At 37.2% G+C, this 27,789-nt stretch overlaps 1 protein-coding gene across 10 annotated transcripts in view; it reads right to left on the bottom strand.

Moving 5' to 3' along the window:
• The window catches only part of RUNX1T1 (RUNX1 partner transcriptional co-repressor 1), a 181,974-nt gene that overhangs the window by 128,465 nt on the left and 25,720 nt on the right, over window positions 1-27,789 (bottom strand). For 4 of the 10 annotated variants that reach the window (XM_069086658.1, XM_069086659.1, XM_069086656.1 and 1 more), the window contains one exon: window positions 19,051-19,221. The exons of 4 other annotated variants lie outside the window; for them this stretch is intronic. In XM_069086658.1, the coding sequence (XP_068942759.1) occupies window positions 19,051-19,138 (88 nt within the window). In that variant the 5' untranslated portion in view covers window positions 19,139-19,221. Of the gene's footprint in view, window positions 1-2,369; window positions 3,235-3,334; window positions 3,727-19,050; window positions 19,222-27,789 lie in introns of those variants that run through there. 2 more of the 10 variants (XM_069086663.1, XM_069086665.1) reach the window with 2 other exon arrangements.

Raw genomic sequence — 27,789 nt, 5'->3', positions numbered from 1 at the left:
TAGTACACAGTGGCTATAAATGCCAAATCAATTTTCAGCAGATAATAAAGTCCATGTTTTACAATCAGCAATGCACTGTTTTACTACCCAAAAATGTAAGCTAATAATATATAGCTCTACTAAATGGAAAATGCAGATATGCTGTTAAAAAAATGGGCTGGCTGTGAGACGATGAATCGTTTCTGCTGGGACCTTCTTAAAGCTATGTGTGCAAGTGTTTTGAAAATATCACATGATGTGGCCATGTGTTAAAAATTACAGCCAGTTAAGTTCTCTGCTAAGAAAAATATGTGGGCAATTTATGAAATGCACTCCAGGATGGAGATGTCTTAAGTAAAACCAGATTTTGAAAACAACCTCCCCTCTCCGCTTTTTTTTTTTTTGAAACTTGAACTTAAAAAAAAAAAAGTTCCAGGCACATCTGGAGAACAGGACTAAAGAAGGGGTGGTCTGACCTAATAGCAGGCCATCTTCTGAAAGAACAGCATTATTTCAGGGTTACAGTGACTGTGATCACTTATTGTCCTTTTAAGGAAACAGTCCTAAATACTGCCATAGGCTATAATGATTTTGTGGGTCAACATATGCTCTCTGATAATGTTATACAGAGAGGACAGATGTATAAATATTTCATAAAGTTTAGAGTGAACTTCTACACCTAAACACTGCCAAACTCAAAAATAAAAGTTTCTTTCTTTTAAACACTAAAACATAAATATCACCTCCAAAAAAGTTTTGAAGTAAATATGTCCATTTCCTAAATTTAGTTAAATGACCATTACGAAAATGTTTATCAGATTCACATGGGTCTGTGTTGCCACCTTTGTCTTCTCTAAGCATATTTTGTGTGGGTATGCTCTTACCAACAGAGACGTCTACATTTCCTAACTGATCTCTTAACTAGCAAAGCATAAACTGTGGCTTTCTGACCTGCCAACATTAAAGGTTTAGGAGCCAGTCACATTGTAACATTGACGAGTCTTTGAACAAGTTCAGTTTGCCAACATCTGTTTCCAGGGAACCCTATTTCTATGAAAGAGATCCTCAAGCCAATCTCTGTTACATCAGGTTTTAGACAACCAGGAACCAGTTCTGACACCTTAACTACTAAAGATTCTTTGAAATGTAGTCTAACAAAAAAGCAATGACATAATATCAGGTTACATAAAACATATCCTTTTTAATCTTCTGCACATAATGTGTTTATTTTAAAATCTGCCCCAGATGGCTAATATTGCATGTGTGTATGGCTAATATTGCATATGCACACATATATGCACACATATACATACTATATACATAGATACTGTATGTATACATAGATATTATACATAAATACACATGCATATCTATCAATGGGCTAAAATATTCTGTGAACAGACCGAGACCCTATAGGAGAGTTTTTAAAGTGCAGATGGGTGTCAAAAATAGCCAAGTGTCAGATCTGCTTGAGTATCTCCACGTTGGCACATGCTCTCAGTCACAGCTGTTAGTGTATTCTCTGTATCCAAGTGCAAGGTTTTCTAACACTTGCAGTGGACTATTTTTCATTAAGAAGGGGGCTGGGTAAACACATTACTTTTAGATTTATTTAGATGGTAAGAATTTGATATTTAATATACAGACACTTATCAATACTCCATAACCCTTAAAAATAGTTTGGTACCCTTTAAATATTTAGAAATTTAACCATAATAAAGATTGATTTTTAGAGCCACAGGCTTATAAAGTGCTAATCATCTTCTTTTAATCACTTATTCATAAATAACGTCTTAATCGATTTCAAACATCTGATAAATAAGACATCCATTCATTTATTCATTGAATAGATATTTGCTGAGTGCTTACAATAGAAACAAGATTCAAGTGACAACAGAAAAATCAGACTAGAGGATGCCATTAATATAAACTGATGAAATAAAACAGCTTTTGGCTTCAATTTATTATCAACAGGCAATTTTTCTACTCCAAATCACAGACCTATCTTTAGCAATCCAGAGTCTATGTAAAATCAAATTGAGAACTTAAAGAGTTAAAATGACCTTTCAAAGACCTCAGTCATTATCTATGCAAATTAATTTCCCCATATTTCAACCATATAAATTCCTCATCTCCTGGAGAAAGAGAGAGAAAGAAAAAAAGAAAAGAGAAAGAAAGAAAGGGAAAGGGAAAAGAAAATGCTATCACAACTGAAAACCCTCTTATGCGTATATAGCAATGATGGTCAGAACCAGAAAGCAAATGATCCAGGAAGAGCAAAGCATTCTCAAACAAACTAAAGATACCAACATACAACTAAGGTTAAAAAAAAAAAATGGCAGTTAATGTTTCCAAATACCATCTACCATCTGCAAGGTGTATAGACTGACCAGGAGCAGTGCTTTTTTTTTCTGCTTGTCCTGCCCAAATAATCCACAAGAATCAGCCAGCTGTAGAATGCTTGTATGTCCCTGGCTGTTTTATCTGGAGATGAGCTGCTTTCATCAGGCACATGGCTCTCAATTCAGTCCCTCTGAAAGCTGCAGATACAATCCATTCTCTGGTCAGGCTTCTCACAGAAACCTCATCCCAGGCAGCCCAGTCAGAGAGGGAGTACTGCTTTCCCTGGCAACAATTAGGAGAGCCGTCTTGCTTCCAAAGATAACATTTTCCCTAGGAAACTGATAAACACTAGATTTCCAGTTCCACAACAGTTTCAGTAATTCAGCAAGATCATACGGATTGGCTTTTTTGTTGTTGTTGTTGACTGATTTCACTGATTTGCCTGATGGCATCTAAAAGACTGCAGTTCAGGGCAAGACTGAAATCATCTATTCAGTGCTTCTACCACTTTGCTGTGGCATAAACCAGGATCTTTTCCCAGGATTCCACTATACCTGAAACTATTGCTACAATTGGGATGTTCTGTTCACTGATACCAAGTATAGCTGTCAGTCAACAAAGGCAAGAATGTACACCATACTTCTCTCTTCACTTAAACCCCAGAATAAAATGCACCCACAAATTAAGCCAGGGTATATTTCCACTGTTTCTTTAAACACACGTGTGCACGCATGCACACACACACATAAACACACACACACAGCAATTTCACAGACGGAACCACTATTAGTTAAGCTTCTTCTAACCCATCTTCTTTGCCATTCCAATTCCACCCCTACCCCAATCTATTATAGACACCCCCACACACACATCCACCTATACACACACTAGCATTAATTCCCCTGAAAACTGTACATCTCATAGTATAGAATACATTTTTCCACATATAATTTAAAAAGTAGGCTTTTTTCCCTTAAAAATGAGAAAGAAGATCTGAATAATGTTAACTCACCAGGCATCCTTAAATCAAGTGTACCACAATGTAAATGGCTCTCTCCTAAAAGCAAGCCTATTTAGGGCTCAGTGCCTCCTGTTCTGGAATGAACACAGGGAAGTGAGGAGGGCCATCAGAACTGACTGTGGCAACGTAGCTGGAGGCAGGATGCTGGGCGCGTGCGTTTGCCAGGCAAAGACAGATGGAGAGCTGACATTCCGTATTGCACTTGGAGCAGAAATGTGAATGATGACAGGAGCACATGTGGCCTTGAACCCAGCCCTGTCTCTTCAGGCAGAACAATGACAGGGATGTGTGTGCAAATTATCACAACCCCTACCTCCCCTTAGCTGACTCCTCTTACTCTACCTCTCACTGGCAAGTTCCAGAGTACCACAGAACAGAAAGTAAACTACAGAATGATAAGCTAAACACTGAATAATTCATTTTTCCTCTAAAAAGTTAACCCTTATTTTGCCAAATGAATAAAGGAGAGAAGGCCACTTACTAGGACCTGTTCCCTTTCATTCCCCAAAGTAAAATGTTTTCCTTCGATACTTTATTTTAACCGCCATAATTTAGGACTTGATTTTTTTTTTAAATTAAAAATATAAACATACACATACAAACACACACACACGGCTTGTTTTTTCTGTTGGAAATTCAAAACAAGTATAAAAGTCTATTTTTAAAGATTTTTTTCAAAATTATGCCAATTTCTCACATTGAGCAAAGTATCAGAATCATTCTCTTTGTCAATTTCTCAGTTGTATGTGTAAAATAGAGCACACTTAGAAGAAACAGACCACTTTTATTTTACTAGAGTGCTTTTAACCCCCTGGGATTCCTGCATTGATATGTTCCAAACATTTGCAGCTTACTCTCCTTTACCTTGCATAAGGATCCATGGGAGATGAAAACAAAATCTTCCCTGTAAAGCCTTTTCAAAAGCAGCTAAACAACCACAACTTCCCGATTCCTGATTTTTCTTTTTGCACACCCTTAAATGTTTATCCTTCCCATGAATAAGGTATGCTGAGCTAGATTCAATGGACTCTTCCCTATTAAGCTTTAATGGACACCATGATATATAAAACTACAAGTCTTTGTTATGGTGCTTTATCTAAAGCTGGCTATTTTCCTCTCAGCAGTCCCTCTTTAGTCCTTTGTAAAACATCCATGCCTCATAGAAGAAACATAGCCTGCCTGACTTGTATGCCTTCTCTAAATACACAAAAATGCCAGGCATGAGGAAAATACTGCTTTCTTCTAAAACTCATCTTCAATTTAACACTTGCAAATCTTCAGGGGATTGTGTATTTGTGTTTTACTGGAAGAAAACATTTTTTTTTGCAACACAATGACAAGCATATGCTGGGTCCCTTTGACTTTACTTTCCCAATGTCTATTCACTCCACTATAAACACAGAAATGATACAATACAAAATTCAGAATCTTCTGAAAAGTCTGTATGTTCCTTTAATGTGACAGACATAAGCCCTTTCTTTATACCTTTAACTCTTGCTATCCCTTAGTGGTACTCAACATGTCTTGCTTATGATACATACTATGTATGCTTTTAGCCCTTGTCAGATTCAATGAATTTCTTCTGCTAGCTGCCACAAAGAACTGATAAAATCCATTTGGGAACACAGGCAAAGACTTATCTACCCATACACTCTTCTCATACCTCTTCCCAAGAGCACAACCTGTTTCAAAGAAAATACATACACACAAACTCACGTGCATACATGCATCCCCTACACAAACAAAAAATAAATCATCTTTGATAAACAATGTCAGTGAATAAAAACTTCAACAGCACCTAAAGGCTGTACCCAATAAGAACTACTTCATCTATGAAACCCACAAAAATCCATCATTGTCAGATGCAACTTGTAAAAAGACTACAATTCATAATGATTACTCTGTTCTGTCACTAATAGTATACTGCACCCTATTTATGAGGCCAATCTTTTTGTTCATCTTAGTTAGATGTCACTTGTAATGAGGTTCTGTGTAATGGATTTCAGTACAGTTAAGAGCCAAGCTGAAACATTCTTATGACAGAAAGCTTTATAGCAGGGGTGAGTGTGATAATCAATTAAATCCATGCCATAGGGGGCTTTATAGACTCTGCCATCCCTGAATTTCTGTATTTTTATTTTTAAACAAGGCATTTTTTCAGCTCAATGTTGGCGGCTGGTGTTTTGTTTTTGTTGGTGGTGGTTTTTTTTAAGATACTATGTCTACCTGAAAAACAGAAAAAAAACATTTTCACAGTTGGAAACTCAACCTTTCATCAATATGCATACAGATTCACTTTTAAAATAGAAAAATCACATGTCAAAATGCACAACACGTTTTAATAAAACTGGATGATATCCGGTTTTAAAACCGGGTCTTAATATCAGTACGTTTCAAGTCCCTAAACCATAGCTCAGAAAATTGAACTTCCATATGCTGTGTGATTCTGTATCTTTTCTATGTGTAAAAAGGCTTTTTAAGCTGTTATCTGACTACAGTAATTGCCACTTTAAATTGATCCACGTCAACAAAACCTGGATCCCTGGAGATTCTCACCTAGAAATCTGATTGTAGAAGGGGCTAAGAGAATGCCTGAGCATCTGAGACTAGTTCAGCATTTTCTCAAGCAACCAGCTGCATGCATTAGGTTCCCTCCACTCCCTTCATTATTTAATACATTGAGGCAGGCAACAACCCATTTTTGGCAGTCCTCTCTGAAGAAGGCATCCTGGATGTGTATTTTTATGCAGTCCCTTAGATACAAATAACTTTTCCCTTGAAGAAAATCAAAAACATGGTACAAAAAGAGTAAATTAAAAAAAAACAAAACAAAGGCAAGACCCCTGCTTTCAGACCTTATGACAAAAAGGGGGCCTCAATAACACAATGAGTTTATTTATAGAGTTGCACAAAACAGGATAAATTAAGACCATTTTGAATGTTCTGCCTGGTACAGAATAAACTCTGTCACATCACCATTTAGGAAATCCTTTACAGATGTACCAACTGGTCAGGGAATAGCTTGAGAAGAGAGAGATTCCTGGGCTAACCTATTAAATTCTATTCCTTCATTATAAATAATCCTATCAATTCAAGCATTCTTTGTATCAAGAATGCCTAATAATTTTTTTAAAAAGGAGATCTGTTTGTTTTTAACTGACTAGTCTTTTTTTTGTTAACCATTTTTCACATTCTCCATATCTGAAAATGTAGCCAACTGCATCAAGTTGGGCTCTGTTCAAAAACACACACAAACAGGTTTACTACAATAGATTTATATCACATACTAGAAAGGCAGGATTGTGTACTGTATTACTCCAGGGTATTTTTCATTTATTTCCAAAACATTCTAGCTTTAAAGTACAGATTATCTTTTGTTCAAACCTGACTTGCCAACAGGGACCACAAGTCTACTGAAATGCATCTGTAGTTAATGAAAGCTCTCCCTAACAGTGAAGTTAGATTTGGACTCAAAGCTTTTCTGCAGGCCCTCTCAACTTTCCTCTCTGCTTCTAGCAGGCTGTTGTGATACATTGTGACTTCACACAGTGGGTATTAAGTGAGTTAATTCAAAGGAGCTGAAACCTCATTGATCCTAATTGAAAGCAATACACCCAACCAAATACTTTTCTACCCCATCTGCTCTGGCCTGCCACCAGCTTTTCAATACAAGAGAATTAATAGTTTCAGATATTCTAACGGACCCAATAAAGGCACTCATTTAAGCAAGGCTGCATTAACAAAGTGAAAAAACAAGAGCAAAATGGGTTCAAATAGAGCATTTTACTCCTAGTTGGCTTTAACAAAGCTGAATAAGGCTTATTCTGACTTTTTATGTGCAAGACTTGATAAACTGAATGAGAAGGCACTCAATGATCAGTCAACGAGCATTGATGAATGGTCATTAGGACCCCCCTGATCTTAGGGTAGACCCTTCCACAAAGTGGCATACCAGCTTGAAAGGGCGGACTCACTAATGTCCAGATTTCTCCGCTTGCTTGTTTCACTTTCACTTTCAGACCACTGGCCACCAAATGAGGCTGACATATTGGAAAATAATCATTTATGGGCGAGTGGTAAAAAATAAAATGGAGGCATTAGCTCTGCTTTCAAATTCAAATCTGCTAGTTTTGTCAGACCCCAAAGGTTGTGATTTTCCACCCAGCTGGAAGCTATTAGTGTTTTCTTAAGGCATCCACTGACAGGGCAAACCCACCTAATGTGTACTCACACATCAGCCTCGGCAAGATGGACCTCTCCTCTGGATGGCTTTCTAACTTCCTATCAGTTTGACAGTCAATTAAATAGATACAGCACCTAATAAAAATGTATGTTAATTTCTTTCTGCTCCTGAAAGACATCTAAAAGTTTACTTAGGAGACTATTGACTCCTGGCAAAAGAAATAGATCCAGCTATACCTTATCCACAGGACAAAATAAAATGACCTGGATACGAGTTAACAAAAATCAAAGAACACTCTCCCACAGAGGAGTCAAGGAGTACCAAGAAAAATGTTTTCTAATTTATAATCCATTAAAATATTGAAGCCTTGGGTGGCCAGGTGGTGCAGTGAGTAAGAGCACTGGCCCCAGAGTCTGGGGACCTGGGATGGAATCTGGGCTCAGATACTTAGCACCACACCCAGAAATAACTGGCCGTGTAACCTTGAGCAAGTTACTTAACCCAATTGCTTTTTAAAAAAATATATTGAAGCATGCTAGGAGAACATTTTAATTATAAATCTTTTCCATCTAAGTCTGATGTAAACCAAGAGACCCTAATCATGCCATTTTCCCTAAATTATTTCCTCAGGTCTCTATCAGTTCACCAAGGTTCTGTGGCTTCTCAAAGGTTCATGAGGACCTTAGTTACATGACAAAGAGCAGGAGGCATGATAACTATCTCAAGTATTTGGAGGGTGCATAAACACTACCATGGGGGCCAAAGGGTTATTCAGGGAAGTCCAAAAAGTCCAAAGTACAAGTAAAAGAAGAAGTCAAGTAAAGAGGAAACAGACTGCATAGAAAAAGCTTGTCTTAATAGGTTGAGTCCTACCAGACAGAGAAGCCAAACAGCTCCAGTCTATAGAATCATTTGCAAATAGACTGGCCCAAGCCCTTGACAATAAGGTATCCTGTGGAGAACAATTCTGTAAGTCTAGGAAGGAAGCCTAGTTCACCAGAGAAAGTGGCTGAGTCAGGAGTCATGACCCTTAGGCTTACCTATCACTTCTATGAAACTAAAAGCTTCAAGTTTCCAGTCCATCTGGAATGTTACCCTCTCTCTCCCTCATCAAAAATGAGCAAATAATGTGCCATCACATTGAAATTTGAAGATATAGGAAGTAAAACCCTAAAACAGGAAATAATCAGCAAGGCTGATATACCAGACAGTCTGTATGGTTTTTTGTTTCTTTTTACAAAATAATATTAATATATACACATAATTGTTCAAGTGCTACAACTAATTTTTTGATTCTTTAAAAGTTAAGATGCTATGAACCAATGCATTTGGCATCTTCCATCATTTTGTCAAAGAGTTTAGTTCAGGATTTGTGAAATAACATTTGGCAAAAGTGCTAATCTGTGTTCACAGTTCGTGGGATTTTTATTTTAATTGTCTTGGTGGCAAACTATTCAAAATGGCTCATTTTCACCAACTATATTTCTGGTTGTCACTACCCGTTACCCTACAGAAAGTTGATGTTTGGGGAAGGCATATTAAAAGGGATGCAGAAACTTGTATCTCCAGGATAAATTACAGCCTCTTAATAGGTACTTTAAATCTCATCATTCAGTTAAACCAAGATCACATTTTAAAAGAACTAAAGGAAGATGAAAATACTTGGGGATTCTAAATGTAAAATGCTTGCTTATTTATCTAGGGGGTTGCTATTAAACTTTTGCAGAAGCTTCTCTTTATTTAATGCCCCCACCACCAAAATCCTCCCCTCTGCAGCCACACAAATGTTAACCTTCATCTTATAGCCTATACGTGAATAAGATTCTATCCAACCTATCATTTGTATATTTAATTTTTTTCATACCAATCTTCATTAAGTTAATATGGGAGAACCAGTAACTACCCATATTTTATTCATTTGAGAGAGACTGTAACATTCTCTGGAAAACCTTTGTTTCCACATCTCCACCTCCCCATTCTAACTGCTGGCCAGTTAGTTTTTGTTAAAACGCAGGAGTGATGGCGTATGCTCCAATGAACTTTCCCTCCTCTCAGCACCAGAGACAAAAACCGGCAGCCCTGCTCTGAGCTGGCTGCCATCTGGACAGCTTTCTCTCAAAGCCCACCCCACACCACACTGCAGGCGAAATTGGAGGGCTCCAGAGCTCTGTGGGGCTATTCAGGACATACCAATTTCACATTTTCTGCTTGTACGCTTGCAACAATAAATGCTAATGAGGACTATGAATGACAATTTTAAAGACAATAAAAAGGTCTCCAAATCCCTTGCATATGGAGGCACTGTTTTCAAAACTTCACCTTCTGTTACAGAGTTGTTACAGTCTAAAGGAGGCAAAAAGAAAACCCGAGAACAATGAGATGATCAAAGCAGAACTGAGTCCTTAAGATTTCCAAAGAAAGCCATCTTCATAAGCTCAGTAAACAGTAGACTTCAGGCATGTGCATTATGCAAGAATCATAAATGCATCACACATTTTATTATCCCCCCTCCCACACAGAAATGCAGCTTATTACAAGTTGTCACTAATTATTGTGTGTATAGCAAAAAAAAAGCTTAGCAACTCTGGTTTCATTCACTGATTAGCCTAAAAGCCAAACAGTTAAAGGGGATGTATTATTTCATGGAATTTTAGATACATTTAAGAATAAACTATGATCTTTATTGTTATACAACAATAGCCTACTAAAAATTTTTGAACAAACTGAAAGGAGACAAAAGATGCAAAAAAAAAATGCCTAAGTTAGAATTATAGCCCCCAAAAATAAAGAAATGAAAGTTTCATCTTCCTCTACATAGTTCAGAATTGCTCCTTATCATTAACATGGATTAAAACACTTTCAACAAAATCCACCAGGTGGAGCAAATACACAGCGATACATTTCTTGATCACATTATTCTTTTGCAGAGGGCTTATTTTCCTTTAACAAACTCCCTTTTGCTCACTCCACTTTACAAATTAACACAATCCACACAATAATGTGCCACACTGACATACAAAATCTAAGTTCACTAGAACACAATTTTAAGTTACAGTGAATTTATACAACTGAAAATCTCATTACAGAATTGCTTCATTTATCAAAATCATAACCCAGCACTGTGATTTCACCCTGTTATAATTCTAGATTTAAACTACACCCTGACTCAGACTAGATAACAAAATGAAATGGAATGTGATGTTGCATTACTATATGTCTTGGAACACCTGGGTATGTGATTAGAATGTGTCCATCTTGATTTAATGCGCTCACCTCTGTGGTTTATTTCAAGTGTACCAGAATCAAAAGGCAGCAGCCTGGTGCTTTTGGTTAGATGACTTGGGCTGCAATGGTACCTCCTTCTCTGCTGCAGTGGAGTGACCTCAATCAAGTCCCTTAAACTCTTTGAGCCTCCTTTCCCTCATCTGTAAAATGGGAATAATACTACACTTAAAAAAAAAAAAAGGTATGTGAGCTATTATTTTAGTCAAGGTGTTTTCAAAACTCTGCCTTGTCTACAACTAAACCATAATACTCTAAATTTGTGTATTATTGTTATCTTTAATCAGGTGATGGAGATATTATGATGCTTCCCTCACAACATCCTGGTGCCTAAATTAGTTTCTCAGCCCCTCCTCCATAACTTGTGCCCTATTTATAATCGACACAAGTCTGCTGTTACTAATGGGATGTAGTTTCTTTGTTCTACGCCCTTCTGGATCCTTTCTTTTTCTCCTCCCCTCCCTTCTTCCATGTCTCCATTTTTTTTGAGACCTTGCTATTTTGTTCACTTATTTATTCACTCTTCCATTCAATCTGTATCTGAACACCTATTATGTGCTAGATGCCATTTTCCTTCCCTTCTTAATTTCTACCCATTTCCCTTTCCTTCAATCCACATTCTTCTCCATCCACTTTTCAAAGTCTTCTCTACTCTTCTCACATTAGATACTGCATTCACTGCCAAGGCCTAATGCTACAAATGGTGTTAATGCTGTCATTTTGGGGAAATGCTATCTGGATTCAAAGACCAGGAACAAGATTAGCTTAAAATGTACTAGGTGGGAAAATGCCAGGTCTGGCGGAAGAATAGTTAGGAACACTGACAAAATGCTTAATGTAATTGTTCATGGGTTTTTCTTTCCCCCTCTTTTATATTTACACTGATGTTAAAAAGAAAAATAATCCAAAGGAATGCAATGCAGCAGGCTGAGACATAAATAAACATGCATATCCCCCAGGCATACGCATAACACTTATGGCAAAAACTACATTATGCTTCAGCCTAATAGATCATGGTGATACCAATTTCATCACATGATTCTCCCTCCACTTGTTTAAATGATCATGCACATTTTTTGTCAGTCAAGTATGGAAATGCACTAAATATCTCCAATACTCCTATAAATATAATATGGGGGAAAATACCATTGTCATATAATCCTTACAAATTTCTTAGAAAAGCTTTCAAGTGGTTGTATTAATTCTTTCAAGCTGTGGCTACACAACATAGAAAGCATAAATATATCTCGTTATATACATGTAACTCCTATTACTATTAACCAGAATTATGTATGCACCCTTCAAATGAAATAGTTTAAAAAAGTAAGACATATGTAGCCATAATTGCAACCTTCCATCCCTTCATTCTCCACAACCATCCACACAACAAAACAAAGGACCTATAGAATTCCAGCTTGATATATATGTATAGAAACTCACACTCACTAGATCTCTGTAGAAGATATTTTGATACAACCTTCCTCAAACATTTCTCTTAATAGCTGATATAGAGCTTTAAAATGGCTACATATCTTTCACATCTTCAGAGGTTCTTCCCTGGTCCCCTTCTGTGAAATAAAAGTTGTTATTGTATAGCTGATGACAAAGGTCAATAACCACATTCAAAATCCAAAAGAATACATAATTTTAAAAGTTATGTCCCCATAAGATGTCTATTTTGTACAAAAAGGATTGGGGGGTTTTAAAGATTTCACTTTGGGTTTTCAATAGAGTAGTTAGCATTGAGCCTCCACTCCTCCCACCATCCTCAATCTACAAGCTAAATTGTATTATATGAACTAGGAAATAGGAAGTACTGCAAACTAGCACCAGAAATCTAACAGTTAATGTTTGTTGTTATTGGTATATATAGTGTTCTATACCAATGCCAGAATTTTTGGAGAGAATACTGAAAAGTGCCAAAATGTGGTGTGTATGTATATATGTGTATATGTGTGTATGTGTGTGTAAAACTGTTTAAAGAAACAAACAAAACAAAAACAAAAACCTAAGCCTTTCTGTCAATGTAGTTCAGGCTGGGAGACTAGACTAGAGAACAGGGCTGGCAGGAACCTCGAATTCCTGACCAAACCCTCTTCCACACAATGCCTTGTGAATGAAAGGAACCCAGGCCCTGCAGAGATAGCCTGCTGTCAGGAACCAGACCTGACGTGGGCGGACAGACAGGGCTGGCCTTGCAGGATGTCAGAACACCACACTGCTACCAGAGATACTGAGTTTCCACATAGGCTCAGACTGGATGTTTTGCTCTCCAGGTAATTAAACAAGGAAGTGGGGCTGCTGTGTATGAGTCTGACCCCACTTGCCGAGGCTCCAGGGTTCTGAATATCAACTTCCTCTAGAACAGCCCTGCAGCAACAACAAGCATCTTCTGCTCTTCCCTCCCCCTATGTTCTCCTCACTCTCTCCCTCCTCCCACTTGCCTCCCAATACTAACCTCTAAAACAAGTCTACCCCAGAAAGGCAGGCAATCTCACTGCACAGTGTAGGTGTGTTAAGGATAGTGCAAACAAAAAATGTGACTTCTTGGCAGCAAAAAGTCCATCACTAACTACTGTTGTCATTTCAAACATGCCCTACTCTTCCAGACCCCATTTGGGTTTTCTTGGAAAAGATACTGGAATGGTTTGCTATTTCCTTCTCCAGTGGATTAAGGCAAACAGAGGATAAGTGACTTGCCCAGGGTCACACAGCTAAGTATCTGATGCCACATTTGAACTCAGGTCTTCCTGACTCAGGCCAGGTGTTCTACACACGGCATCACCGAGCTGCCCTTATCACTAACTACTAGAACAGAAAAGCAAAAGAAATTAACATCTGTCCAGATTCCTATCAAGTACTCTTTTCTTTTAAACTAGATGGACATATCCACAGATATACTATATACAAAATTATAGCATATATAAAAAACTCTTTAACATGGATGGGGGGAGGGAGAGAATGTGGATGTGTATCCTCCAAGATAACATTTGAACTTGGAAGTCAGAAGGACCCAGGTTCAAATCCTAACTCGATACTAGCTCTGTGACCCTAGGCAAATTGCTTAACCTCTACATATCTATATATTACACATATATAGCATATATGTAAAACACTTATATATAAGCATGTAGATTAGAGAATGAAATGGCAAATCACCCCAGTGTCTTTGCCAAGGAAAACTCAAATGGCATCACAAAAAGTCAGGCAAGACTGAACAACCATAACAGGTATGTAGTTAGATAAAGCTATCTAATTTAAAAGAAAAGGTACTCATAGGAACCTGGAGAAATGTTAGTTTCTTTTGCTTTTCTATTTTAGGGGCTAGTAGTGATAGACTTTTTGCTGCCAAGCTATATCTATATATGTAGACAGACAGATAGATATCTACATATGTATATTTATATGTAGCTATATCTAATATATAGATAAGTAGAGGACAGCCTACAACTGGTCAAAGAAATGTTTAAAACTCACAATTTGATCAAGATGAGAAAAAGTGATTTGGAAAGTGGTTTTCACAATACTTAAAATTTACCCTACCTCCCCACCCCCTGGTTAGCATAAGTATTAATTGATATTTATTTTTTTCCAGACATGGGGTTTTATCAGTACCAGAAGGCTCTAGCTATGGAAACTTCTACCAATGCAGATCTAGCAACTATTTCTACAGCTCAGAGTCAGGGGCTTGCCCAAAATCACAAAGCTAGGTCTTTCTGCCTACAAGACAATAGGTCTGCTGCGCTTGGACTCAGGAAGCCCTGGGTTTGAATCCTACCTCAGACAATTGCCAGTTGTGACCCCTAAGCAAGTCACTTGACTTTTCCAGTCAACAGTTCTCACCTGTAAAATGAAGAATTTGAACCCAACAGCCTTAAATTTTCCTTCTAATCCTAAATCTATGATCCCATGGTCCCTCTTAGCCATTATACCATACCATCTTTTATCCCAAATACCCTACCACTCTCTGCCCTAGAAATCCTCAATTTCTTTTTTTCCAAAAGAGCAATCTGGTCACAATGAACAGACTTTAGTACTCAAAATACTTCCTTTTAAAAACAGAATACATATGACTGGCTATTTTCAGTTTTCAAGAGTGAAAATACTTTACTCTGGGTAATTAAAACTTGATTCTCCTCTTTCAGAAACCTTATGGTCATTAACTAAATTCCCAAAATGACTTTTGTAGTAATCTTCCTAAAATTCACCCCAAAGCTCAGAAATGCCACTACGCAGTCAAAAGAAGTAGTACTGGAGCTTTAAAAAAAAAATCATACTTGAAAGCATGATTAGAAACCTATAAATAATATATACCTTCTTCATCTGAAAATCCATAGAGTAAAATATTGGATGAAAGAGAGACAGAGACCCAAAGAGAGAGGACTACAAAAGCCTGCCTGCTTGTCTGTGTTCAACACAAAGAACATTAAATGAAAACAACTGGCGGACTGCCAAATTCCTATAGAGGCAAAGAGATTCAAATAAATTGATTTCACGCATCACACTGACCTGGGATCAGTGTGCAGCGGTACAAGGCGCTCAAAGCTCCATGTGGGGTAAAGCCCATTAATGCTACCAGAGTCCTAGGATATAACCAAGAAAATATGAAAACTCAAAATCTCTCTGAAAAGAGAACTTTTGCTTAAAGAAAATCACTTTCCCTCTATCCTTAATACAGAAATCAATATTTGTGGGAGAACAGCTTTATCATGTATAGTTACCCAAATAAAATGTTATTCTTGTTTTTATTATGTCTAACTTAAAATATACACTGTGCGTGCAGATGGATACCATATGAATGCTGCATGGGGGATATTTGTATGTGTATACCATACCATCACATACATGTGATTTTAAGACAATAGGCTAAAAATATCCATTTTTCTTTATGATTATTTCCCCTTTGCTACTCTTTTTGCATGTTTTGTATAGATTATGGGCTTTCTTTTCTTTGGACTCCAAAAGCTGGATTCCTGCCAAGTATTTCTTATTGGCTCCAAAAGGAAGCTCAACAGAATGGTCACCACTCAAAGGTATTCTAAATCTGCCTGGCCCAAGCTATAAAGACTCCTTATGGCAGAATTGAAACAAAAACAAAAACCCCTATACCCTAATGGGACCAAGTAACATGAGGACTCTAGGTTCAATGTCAGCAAGTGTAGCTTTGAGTGTAGCTCATTGAGCAGAGCTGGTTTATGCCTACAGTCTCCCTCCCCCCCATCCCTTCTCCCTGATCCCATATTCCACTCTATCACTATTCGGTGACCACTACCACAGGAAACTGGGCATGTAGCTAAAGGTGAAGTTTTTCATCCTGGCTAAACTTCTTCCATACTCTCCTCAGGCAATTCTCAAACTTCCAGCCCCAGCCTTCCATATTTATAAAGTATCTCACTTTTTCTGCTGCCAAATTTCAGTGCCAGTCCCCCTTAATCTTGTGCCTTCCCTCTGAAATTATACTCAGTTTATCCTGTGTGTATTTTGTTTATACACAGTTACTTGCATGTTGTCTCCCCCATTAGCCCGTGAGCTCCTTCAGAGAAGGGAATGTTTTGGGGTTTCTTTGGACCCCCAAGGCTTAACCCAGTGACTGGCACATATTAGATGCTTAATAAATGTTAGCTGACTGTCTGAATAGGGGAATCTGCTGAAGTGGTAGGTTTGAGGTATCTGTAGATTTGAACTATGGATTTAGGTTTTATGAATCTAAATCCTGAAAAATGGGAGGGAGAAAGGGAGGGAGAGGGAGAAATAAAGAGGAAGACAAAGAGAAAGAAATATTCTTGCTTTTGAAATTATGGCTATAAATGAAAGGAGAACAAATACTTCAGATATTTTAAGAGGTTCTTAAATTGAATTAATGATATGATTATTACCCACCCCCCCACAAACACACACACACACTCCAGAAACTATCATTGGCACAGAGAGAAGAGGAAGAGAATGAGATGAGATCAATATGTGATGCCTTAGGGAAAAAAATAGAGCTGGGAATTCAATATTTGCATAATACACCAAATAACCCACGTGTATTATGATGTCTGCTCTTGTCATCCATCTTTGCTTTTCATTACAGATCTCCCATGCTGCAATCAAGTTCACTGCCAGCAGGCCACAGGTGTGCACCACATGAGCAGATGAAGCGGTGATATTGACAGGGAGGGGGTGAGGGAGGAGGAGAGGGCAGTGGGGATGGCTCTCTAGAACTACAACACATTTATCCAAGGTGTACTTATGCATCTGTTACCCCCTTTCTTTTTTAATTTTTAATTAACACCTTGGATGTATTTTCGCACATAAATAAGTGCTGCCCTTAAGAGGTCAGAGAAGAGGAAAGGAAGAAAATATGAAGTATACATTTAGTATTCACAGAGCTTCTCCTGTATTAGAACTTGGTAAAGAATCCTTAGTGATTCCCTTTTCTTTCTCTTAAAAAAATAACTTTTTTGGTGTCTCCTAATTATAACACTTTTCTTTTTTCTATATTAACTTTACAAAGATTCTTTCTCTTTCTCTTAAATTATCTCAATTGATTATCTCAGCAACCCAGGTAAAGAGTACAAATAATATTATTTCCATTTTACTTATGAAAAACTAAGGCTTAAACAATTTGCCCACATAAATAGTAAAATGAAGAATCAACAAGATTCAAACCTGGATGTTTAAAATCCTAGGACAATGTTCTTGCCACGCCTTCCTGCCTCCCAAACCACCTTCTCTTAATTTGTATCTAACATCAAAACTGTGGTCCATCAAAAAAAAAAAAAAAAAAACACTCCCATTGGTTCCAATTCTTCTTTACAACATGACTAATGTAAAAATGTTTAATATGACTGCATATGTAGAGCCTATATCAGACTGCACACCATACTAGGGTGGGGGGGAGCCAAGAGGAGGGGAGAAAATTTGGAACTCAAAAATCTCATGTAAGTAAATGCTGAAAACTAAAAATTAATTATTTAATTAAAAGCTCCTACAAATTTTATGTAACACATCATAGAGACCAGAAGGTAAGTGACATGCACATTTGTGTGACAGAATTCATGAATAAAGGGACCTCCTCTAAAGATTCTAACATCAGAATACATTCATTTTTCTCCGAAGACATTCAAAAGCACCCCAACCCTCACTCTCCTACAGCAACAACAAAAACAAATTGCTAAATATTAAAAAGATATGCGGCTATAATAATCACAAATCGAAATGCCATTGGTAGCAAAGGGGGCAAGCATAATTCCCTGCTTTATATTTCAAAGGGCAATGGAATCAGTGGGACATTCCTTCTACCCTTCTTTCTCAACTTGCTCAGTTCTAACACTTAAATGCCTGACCTGGTGAATAGTGACAAGCACCAACCAAGATGTACTTTCCCACAATGCTTTGCCCAACTACAAGTTCCCTCCATTCATTCTTATCATTCTGAACACCCTCACTATTCTTTAAACCTGGAAAGGGGTTCTAATGTTAGAGTGTGCCCCTTAATTCTATGGACCTACTTTGCTTTTAAACATGCAAACTTTTAAAGATGCCTCCTGCCAACTACCTTTTGCCTTTGTTTCTATTTACAGTGATCACAAATAAGAAAGCAGCTGCCCGGAGTACTGGGTGTATGTGGACCTTTTACAGTTCCTAGGAGTGTTTTATCCCCAGCAAGTTATCCTATACTTCATGAAATTCACCCATGCATATAAAAACAATCCAGTTCATTTTGAGAAAATAAAAACATTTTTAAAATGGAAAACCACTTTGTTTTTCCCCTATTTAGACAACAAACTGTTTGAGAAAACACCATCTACTAGTTACAATAAACACAGAAATCATGGCATAGTTTTTTACTCAACTCAAGTGTTGTTTAGCTCATAGCAGATGTATTATGAAACATGGCAAGAAACACTCCAACAGAAAAATAAAAAGAAAAACTGGTACTTGATCATTTGATATCAGACCCAAAGCTATCACGGGTCCCACTAGAGTACAGATGCACTATAGAACACACACAACCCCTTAGAAAAACCCCACTCCTCCACCAGCACCACCACTATCAAAGTTAAATACTACAAAAAGAAAAAAATGTGGCAACCAAACTATGAATTTAAAGGATCAATAAGGGAGGGGGAGGAGAAGGGACAAAAAGTAGTAAAAAAAATTCTTTACAATCACAGTTTATGGGGAAAAAAAAGTAGAGAATAACTTTCTGAGATGTATGCAAATTGCAAAATCAAAATATTTGTCTGTTCCTTACCTTGACAAAATTCAAAGTTCCCTTTTTTCCGGCAGTCACCTATTACTAAACTCAGTGCTCTCCAAGTGTTTCTTTTGACAGATATCATTCTCCACCAACCGTTCTGCTAATTTCCTCTCCTTTTCTGACTGGGACAGATATTATGTTCACCAGCCCAGAGATCAATCTTTTCTATTGACAACAACAAAGGAAAAAAAAATGCATATCACATCCAGTCTGAAGCACTCACTCAATGCATGAAAACACTAAGCCATTTTTTTAAAAAATAGCATCAGATAAATGCTGTCTTTCTAAAACAATGTTACACACAGTTTCATATAAGGGGAGCACTTTAAAACTTTTTAAGTTTTTTTTTTTTTTCAAAAAGCCTGCTTTATTAATCCTTTATAATGCCTGATGCAGAGATGACAATTAAGGGGACACACAACCTTCCCTCTTTGGTCCTTACATGGGTTTCTAAAGAGGTGTGGATTGTGGTGTGGATATTTTTAAAAAATTCTTTATACTTTACCTGTTTCAATAAAGGGATTAAATCACAAGACTTCAACCTCATATTTTCTTTGGGTAATAGATGTGACTGCTTTCTATTTTAATTCCTAGAAATTTATACACAGATGGCAGTTTTAAAGAGGCTACCCAAATTCTTTCACTGCCTTGGGATTAAGAAAATCACAAGTTCATAGATTTAGGGAGCTGCTAGTGACCTTAGAGGCCAAATCATTCCTTTTACAGAAGAACTGAGGCCCAGAGAGGCTGATTTGCCCAAGGTCACAGGGGTAGTAACAGTGCTGGGATCTAAACCCAGGTCCTCTGGACTCCAAAGTCAGTGTTTCTTTCCAATGCTTGATGCTGCCACTATTTAACTGTTAGTAGCTATTACCCCAAGAAAGTTAGAAAACATCCAGCAATGAATGGTCAAAAAGGGATTTACTATATACCGGCATGCCTTATGCAACAGAGGTTGGACAGAATTTTTTTAAGAATGTGGCTAGCACAGAAGTAATGGTTAATTGCAATGCTGCACACATTTCTCAGGCCAGGTCTGTTCACTACTTTGGTTTATTTTCTCTTCAACCAACAAAAACAAGCAATAATCCAAAAACTACTTTTGTTTCCCTTGTTCAGTATGACCATGTAAAATTATCACTTAAAGAATTAACTCTGAGATAGAACCTATGAAGAGAGGAGAAAATCAAATAACAATATTGAACAAAAAGTGAAGACATAGACGTCAAATCTCTGGTCACTGAAAAACGGAAAAATGGAAAACAAACATTGTCTTCTTTGCCACTTATTAGCTTCCTGATCATGACAGGCAAGATACTCAGCCCCTCTGACCATCAACTTCCTTTCCAGTAAAGTGAAACCAGGGAGGCAACCTGAGAGTCAAGAAAATGGGTTCAAGTACTGTTCACACACACACTGCTTTATGTAAACTCTGGATAATTTGTCCCACCTCTCCATACCCCTACATAACTCTAAAAACTGCAGAGAAGGTGACTGCATTCAGTTTCCTCACTGAAAGGTCCCTATACCAATGGAATCAAAGGAATGCACTTATTCACTGTCCTCATAACTACTACTATTATTATTTTCCATAATTACTATTCCCTAGTGGTACATCACGTCCCCTCCTTGCAGAATGAAAGATGTAGTTTTTCTCTAAGACAACCAAATCCCTACATATTCCTTACCATTAACATGCAATGCCATACAATTGAGCATTTAATAAGCAAACACTGTGCATTTATTAAGCTCCTTCAATGTTCCTGGTACTGTATTTATTTTTCTTTCTGTTGATGATTAAACATACAATCCTTGGGGAGAAGCACAAATCTTATACTGAATCATAATTCTATTCAAATTCTGGAAGGTTCTAGGCAAGCTAGAAAAGCTCTGAGTACAGCTCCAGGGACAGACAGTGTTTGTTCTTCCTGGACCAGACTCACTTAATCCAGAGAGGATCATTACCAATAAATTGGCCACTAGGTGATGCATTTTTTGACCACAGAAATCCATGAAACAGAAGCATCATTAGTAATAAATTTCACTGTTTTTACAAGAACAATTACTACAGGTCGTCAGTGAAAACTTGGAAATATTTACTTAGTCACTTAGTCATGAACTCTCTTTTAATTGGAAAAACAATTTGGATCTTTTATTTAAGTAAAAATATTCAAAGAAGAAAAATGAAAATTCTCAATCACAATGGGCTTATGATGGTTTGCACTCCAACAAGTCCATCAAATTATCTCAAAGAATCTTTCAATAATGATGCTTAATTGTTTTTGTTTGGGATAAATACCCCAACCCAGAATGCACAAAAGGGAGAAAGCACAAATTTGAAGCATGCTACTTCCAAAGGCCAATTTTTCTACCTACTAATAACTAACCAAGCCTCTTTGACCATTTTTTGGGTCTTTTAAGTGTTATGTGTCAAGCTGTACATATAACAATTGGCAAAATTAAAAATCACCCCAAAGTGAATGCAATTGCTATGGTTTATTGAAGTTAAAAATTTCTTAGAATAAGAAATTAATTAGCTATAAGTAAATTGAAAACTTTTTCCCCAAAACACAGTTTGATCTTTTAAAGTTAAAATCATAGTGGAGGGAGGAAGATCTTGAAAATGTTTTATTGAATTGTTTTAATATAATTTTCTAAAAAACTTCCAATCACTAAAATATCCAGAATTTTGAAATTACACCTCCAAAGAATCCCTCGTATGACTTCCACAAACACTTCTAAGAATTATTATTATTTTTTTAAAAAACCAAATAACAACAACTATATCATGTTCAGTGACCTTTCACCAAAGATGTAATGAAATTCCTCTTCAAACTATATTAGATATCAGATATATTAGATATATGCCAACCCTCAAATTCTAGAATGGTTTTAATCCCCAAAATTCCTTGCTTTGCTTCTAAACTTGCCTTATATGTCAGTATGTTCTCAACAGAAATAAGGTATTTTTCTTACAACTCCTACTTCAATGTGGCGTGTGTGTTTCTGTGTAGAGGCAAACTAAAATGTTTTTATAATTATATATTTGCCTTAAAACTTGCTTCTCCTCAAATCAAGAACATTCCCCCATACATAAGGTTTCTATTACATATGTATGTATACATGTACACACACACACAAATATACATATATGTATATTGCTGTTGAGTTGTTTTAGTTGTGTCTGACTTTATGACCCCATGTGGGGTTTTCCTGGAAGCTTCATTTAAGCTATTAAAACTTAAAATTTTGTGTGTGTGTATGCATGTGTTCTATAATAGAGAATACTCAAAACTAAATGCACACAGAACTCTCTAAATCCCTTCTATACAAGTTAAAAGAGATTCAGCTTGCAAAGGGATACAAGCTGGAAGGCATCTCAGAAGTCATTCAATTCACCTGGTACCTGACCAACATAATGGAAATCACGATGTAATGAGAATCACAAAATTTAGGGTACAAGCTTTAAGCCTTAAAAAAAAACAACTAACCAACTTTTAGTACATTAGGTCAAAGACTTATTTCTACTACTTTGAAATTCTCTTTGAGTTTATCACTGAACTTCCCATCTATATCTTCATTTATAATACCTACGTGAACTGGGTATTTTGTATTCTCTGGAATCCCACTGGTACTCAAATACAATATTACCAAACCCTTAAACCGCATGCAGTCTGAAAGTACTATACAGATTTAAACCAAATCCAAGATCCCCACCCCTCACCTGTGCACTTTGTATTCAAAAGAACCTATTTCATGAATCAATGGCAAAAAAAATTAGCTGTTTTGTTTTTTTTAAGAAATTTCAGTTGGATGTTATTAAGCTGAATGATGAGGGAGTTCATTTTACTGGGTTTTGTAAAGCATGAATCTTAGTATTGGCAAAGAAGTATAAGTAATGTAAACAATAACAAGTAAAATGAAAAATGCCCACTTGAGTCTTTCCACCCTCTATTCTAGGTTCTCTGCCATGATCAAATCATACATATATCCTTGCATCCAAAATAAGAGTCTTTGATGACCTCTGCTCCTCCCACCCAATTTGTAAAACCTTCTTACTAACAATGTACTTTCAGGATGGTTTCAAAAGCTATACTTCTCTCACAGTAGAGTGTCCTCAGCAATTTGTAGTTCTACAAAAGCATTATTAAAAAAAAAAAAAAGGCTCAGCATGTTGTATTGCCATGGAAATTGTGGAAAACATACATTCCCAAACAAATATTACTTTTTCTCAATGGTATGAAGTAATGAAAACCACATGTGTAAATCTGCGATCCGTGCAGTAGTTCAAGCTGCAGCTGATCGAAAATACAGAAAGTGAACTCTGCTATATAAAGGATTCTTGTTACAGAAATATAATGTGAAAACCAGATGCAGACAGAAAACCTTAATCACAGATGGGAATGTAATCACTGGCATACAGAATACTTTTTTGATCAATCTTAACCATATGCGCGATGTATTTATTTTCTAAGGAATGCAATAACTGGAGAGAACCTTCCATTTGAATTCGGTTAACCTCATATTTATAATGCTTTTATCTTACTCCCACATCCCTCCAATGTATAAGCTGAGCCAAGGTTTTAAAAGGAAGAGTCGCTGGCCTTGGCAAATCATTCTTGTATCAGTTTATCTTTCAAAAATTTAATAGGATGTAAAGACTACACATATCAGAGTCAACCTCAAAAGAAATCAAATGCAGTTACCCATTACCGTATTTCTCAATCATTGCCAGGAATCCCTTCACTGCCTAAACACATTTCTCAAGAGAATTATACTTCCACTTGGGTCAATTTTTCCTTTAGTATATGATGCACAGTTATTCAAAAATCAAACATTAAACACACCTCTTATTTCTGTTGAGCTTAGTTGGAATCAAATCTTAACTGTCTAATTTGTCTTCCTCCCCTTACTGAATTCTATCGCTTCAATGCTGCCCCCTTCATAAATGAAAATAGCAGGATTTTTTTTTGTTTCTAGATACAGCATTAGTGAAACACAGGACTGGCTAGAAAACTGTGAAATAACAGCAGTAATAATAAATAATAATGCCATTTTTTAAAGTGTTTGACAGGTTTTCAAAGCTATCTTCCATACATTAGCTCACTTGTGTGACAGGTTCTCCAAAGTCACTCCCTGATAGCAAGTGAGATTCTCAAGGGGACTAATAAACTCTTTTGAGTCAGATAGGGTGGTTTGGGAGTCAGAAGATCCCTTCACAGGGATTGCTTTTTGCAAGAAAACATTAAACTTACCACCAGGAAGTGATTTAGGTATGAAGGGGAACAGAAGTCTATTATCAAAGACTGTCCAAATGGGATGGTGATGCTCTATTGTAGAAAATAACTTGGCCTACAAACAGTATTCAATTTGAAAATAATTTTAAAAATTCTTTCAGTTCTCTGTGAGGCATTTAAGAATGCCTGACAACACTAACGTTCATAAACCTACTCTTCTCCTGACTTTTTAGCCAATCCCTGGTCTCCTATCCTTATTCTCCAATGACTGTTCTTTTTCTTCTTTGCTTATGCTTCTTTATTAATAGCTTACACCTATCAACACATGGACCTTCCCCAAGGTTTTGTCCTTGGATCTCCTCTCCTCTCTTTATATTCTCACCTTTGGCTGTCTCAGACACTCTTATTTCTTCCATTATTTTCTCCGTGGATGGCTTCCAAAGCTGTTTCCCAAACCAAACTCTCCTAGGAGATGGCACTAAATTATATATCCAAGTTTCCAGAACTGAAAGGGACCTTCTAGAAAGATTAAGGGATTTGCCCAAGTAGGAAAGCTGGGATTCAAATTCAGCTTTCTGACTCTAAAAAGAACACTCCTCAAACACTGCTTTAATCATGTAACCCTTCCTAATGGAAACACTTTCATGGCACCCCATCTTGGCATGTTGGCTGGGATGCTGAATCTGAAGTCAGGAAAACATAGGTCCAAGTCCTGCCTTTAGTTCTTACCAATTAAACAACCCCTAGCAAATCACTTAACCTCTCCAAGTGTCAATTTCCTTACTAGTAAGAGTGAAATACCTGTAATAATATGTTCAGCAACTTACCCATTGGTAAAAAGGTTTTTCAGACTTTAAAGGGCCATATAAATGTCTGCTGCTACTTAGTCTCACATTCCTGTTTTAAGTCAGCCCGCTACAACTTGCCCCTATAGATCTCTCCAGTTCTATCTTCTGCTATTCTTAGTAGACCAAATGCCCAGTCTAATTTAATTGCCTGGGTCCCTATCTCTAAAAATCTGCTGTGTGTTTTATCAACTCTGCATCATGCCATGCCTCACCCCTTTGAAACAAATCCCCCTCCCCCATATCTCCATATCAGACTTCTACAAAAGCCCAGTTCAGTCCCACCTCCTCCATGAAGTTATCCCTAATATACCCTAACCAGATAAGAACTTTCCTCTCCTATAAGTATCTTATAACGTTTACCCTTTGCTCTTTTTTTTTATTTGATTCTAAACTGCCTTTTACTGTAGTTATATTTGTACCTGTCATCTCCCTAAGTAGGCAACAATTTACTTAAGGACAGTACACCATCCATCTCATCCTGTCTCTATCTTTCCCCTCTCTCCCCACTGCCAAACAGTGCTAGGTATCTAATAAATATCTGTTGTTATTTTAATCTCATCTTTTCTGACCAGTGTGAAGGGGAAGTTTTATTCAAATTCCTTTACATGTCATTTGAAGGAATGAGTTAATCACAAGGCAGTAAGTAGATCCAGAAGTGATTTATTCTGAGGGGGTTACAGGGTCGTATGACCAAAGATGCTTATAAATCAGGTATTTAAAGTAAAAGATATTACAAAAATGTAATCTCTCTGTTCAGGTGTACCAATGATTGAATTTGCAAAGAACAAAATCTCCTTAACCATAATTAATTTCCCACTTGCTGAACACTTCAACTTGATCAGCTCTTAACGTTTAGTAGTAGAAGATAGTATGGCTTCATATTTAGAGACTATTTTTTAGCTCTATGGCTTTGAGCCTAAAATAGCAAGGGTCTACCATTCAGTTTGCCCAGGGGGATTCAGGAACTCAGAGGAATAATTACTTTTATTTTTTCCTTCTGAAATCCACCATCCCACTCCTGAGTGATTAGAAACATTTCTTGAAGTCTTCAGTCATACACTTAACCAAAATGAATGAGGTTAAAAAAAAAAAAACGGTTCAATATTAAGGAAAAAATGGGGGCCCAAAGTTTCAAGCCATTTATAAAAAAAGAACCAGTTTGGTGCAACAAAGGAAGAAGGAGGCCATGAAAGCTCATGCTTTGTGTCATTTTTTTTCTTGGTTCTTTTCCTCATCTAATTTCATCTGTGAGAGCTTGTCCCTGGAGGACAAGGGAAGAGAGAACCAATTATATCCAGAGGCTAGTTTCTCCAAAATGAAGGCATCTGTTCCATGCCAACGACTTCCACATGGAAGAAAAACAGAACTTTGAAGGCATCTGTGTTCATGGTTGACAGTCACAGATCTTAGGGTCTACTGTAATTGCCTAGCTGCAAACATGATGTGGTTGCTGCTGCTGCTGCTGCTATTGTCAGCTGATCTCACCAGAGAGACAGCCCAAGTCCTTAATAAGGATGGCTCATAAAATCCCATTCTTTAGACAGGTCTCTATAATTTAGTGCCATCTCTAGGATTATGAGGTTTCCCCTAATAAATTAGGGCAAGTTACACTTTAGCTAGGTAGTTTCTATAGGCATGGTTAAGGGCAGCATTGCCCAAAGTAGAAAACTGCCTCTGCTGCATGGTTTGAAGGATTCCAAGAACTACAATTCCCCCCAAATAGATACAAACAAAATGGGAGTGGTGGTGGGATCCTTCTCTCCATTTTCCCCTGAATCTCATTTTGCCCACTATTTTTTAAGTCCCTGGGTGTCAGCAGGCACTGAGTCAGAAGACCTGCATTTAAAAACAGTATCTGTTCTACTTATCTCTGTGAACTTTTCCAAGTCACTTAATATTTCTTGGCCTCGGTTTCCTCATTTGTAAATGACAAGGTTAGGCTAGATGACCTCTAAGCTCTAAATTTATGAGTCTGAACAGTAAATCTGGAAGGACTGATTATATAAGCTGTTAACACTTTAGTAGGGATTGGTTCAATGACCTGGCTGGGCCAAGAAGGACTGAGAAACAAAGGACAGGTAAACTTTAATTAGTGGTAAGAAGCAGAGGATGGAGCAGAGAAACTCTGGGGAGATCCTGAGTATACAGATCATCTGAGGAGGGCAGATCCTCCAAGTCCTGTGCTACAAAGGTGTTGTGAGAGCATACTGAAAGTTTGGGAGTAACTGGATTAGGAAGAGGAAGGTCACTGAAGATAAACTACCAAAGCTTCTCAAATCCAACAATAGCAGTCCTTCTTTATAGTTTTTGTTACTAATCATCTTTACAGAGGGATTTATTAAAACTGGAATGTAATAATGTAGATCTATGAGCTCTGGGCTCGGAGACAGAAATACTCATCTCCTGAGTTCAAATCTACCCTCAAACAATTACTAGCTGTGTGGTTCTGGGTGAATCACTTAACCCTCTTTGCTTCAGTTTCCTCATCTGTAAAGTGAGCTGGAGAAGGAAACGACAAACCACTCCACTGTCTTTGCAAAGAAAACCCCACATGGGGTCTTGAAGAGTCAGATACGAATGAAAAATTACTGAACAAACATAAGCTTTCAATAACTGGTCAGTCTTCATTCTTCTCCTCCAGTAGATAA

This window comes from Petaurus breviceps, unplaced genomic scaffold (assembly GCF_028583685.1).
Source record: "Petaurus breviceps papuanus isolate PSGF00001 unplaced genomic scaffold, PetGlider_PUasm1.0 179, whole genome shotgun sequence".
Classification (NCBI taxonomy): domain Eukaryota; kingdom Metazoa; phylum Chordata; class Mammalia; order Diprotodontia; family Petauridae; genus Petaurus; species Petaurus breviceps.
Note: the sequence above shows the minus strand (reverse complement) of the source record. Positions and strands in the feature narration are given on the sequence as shown.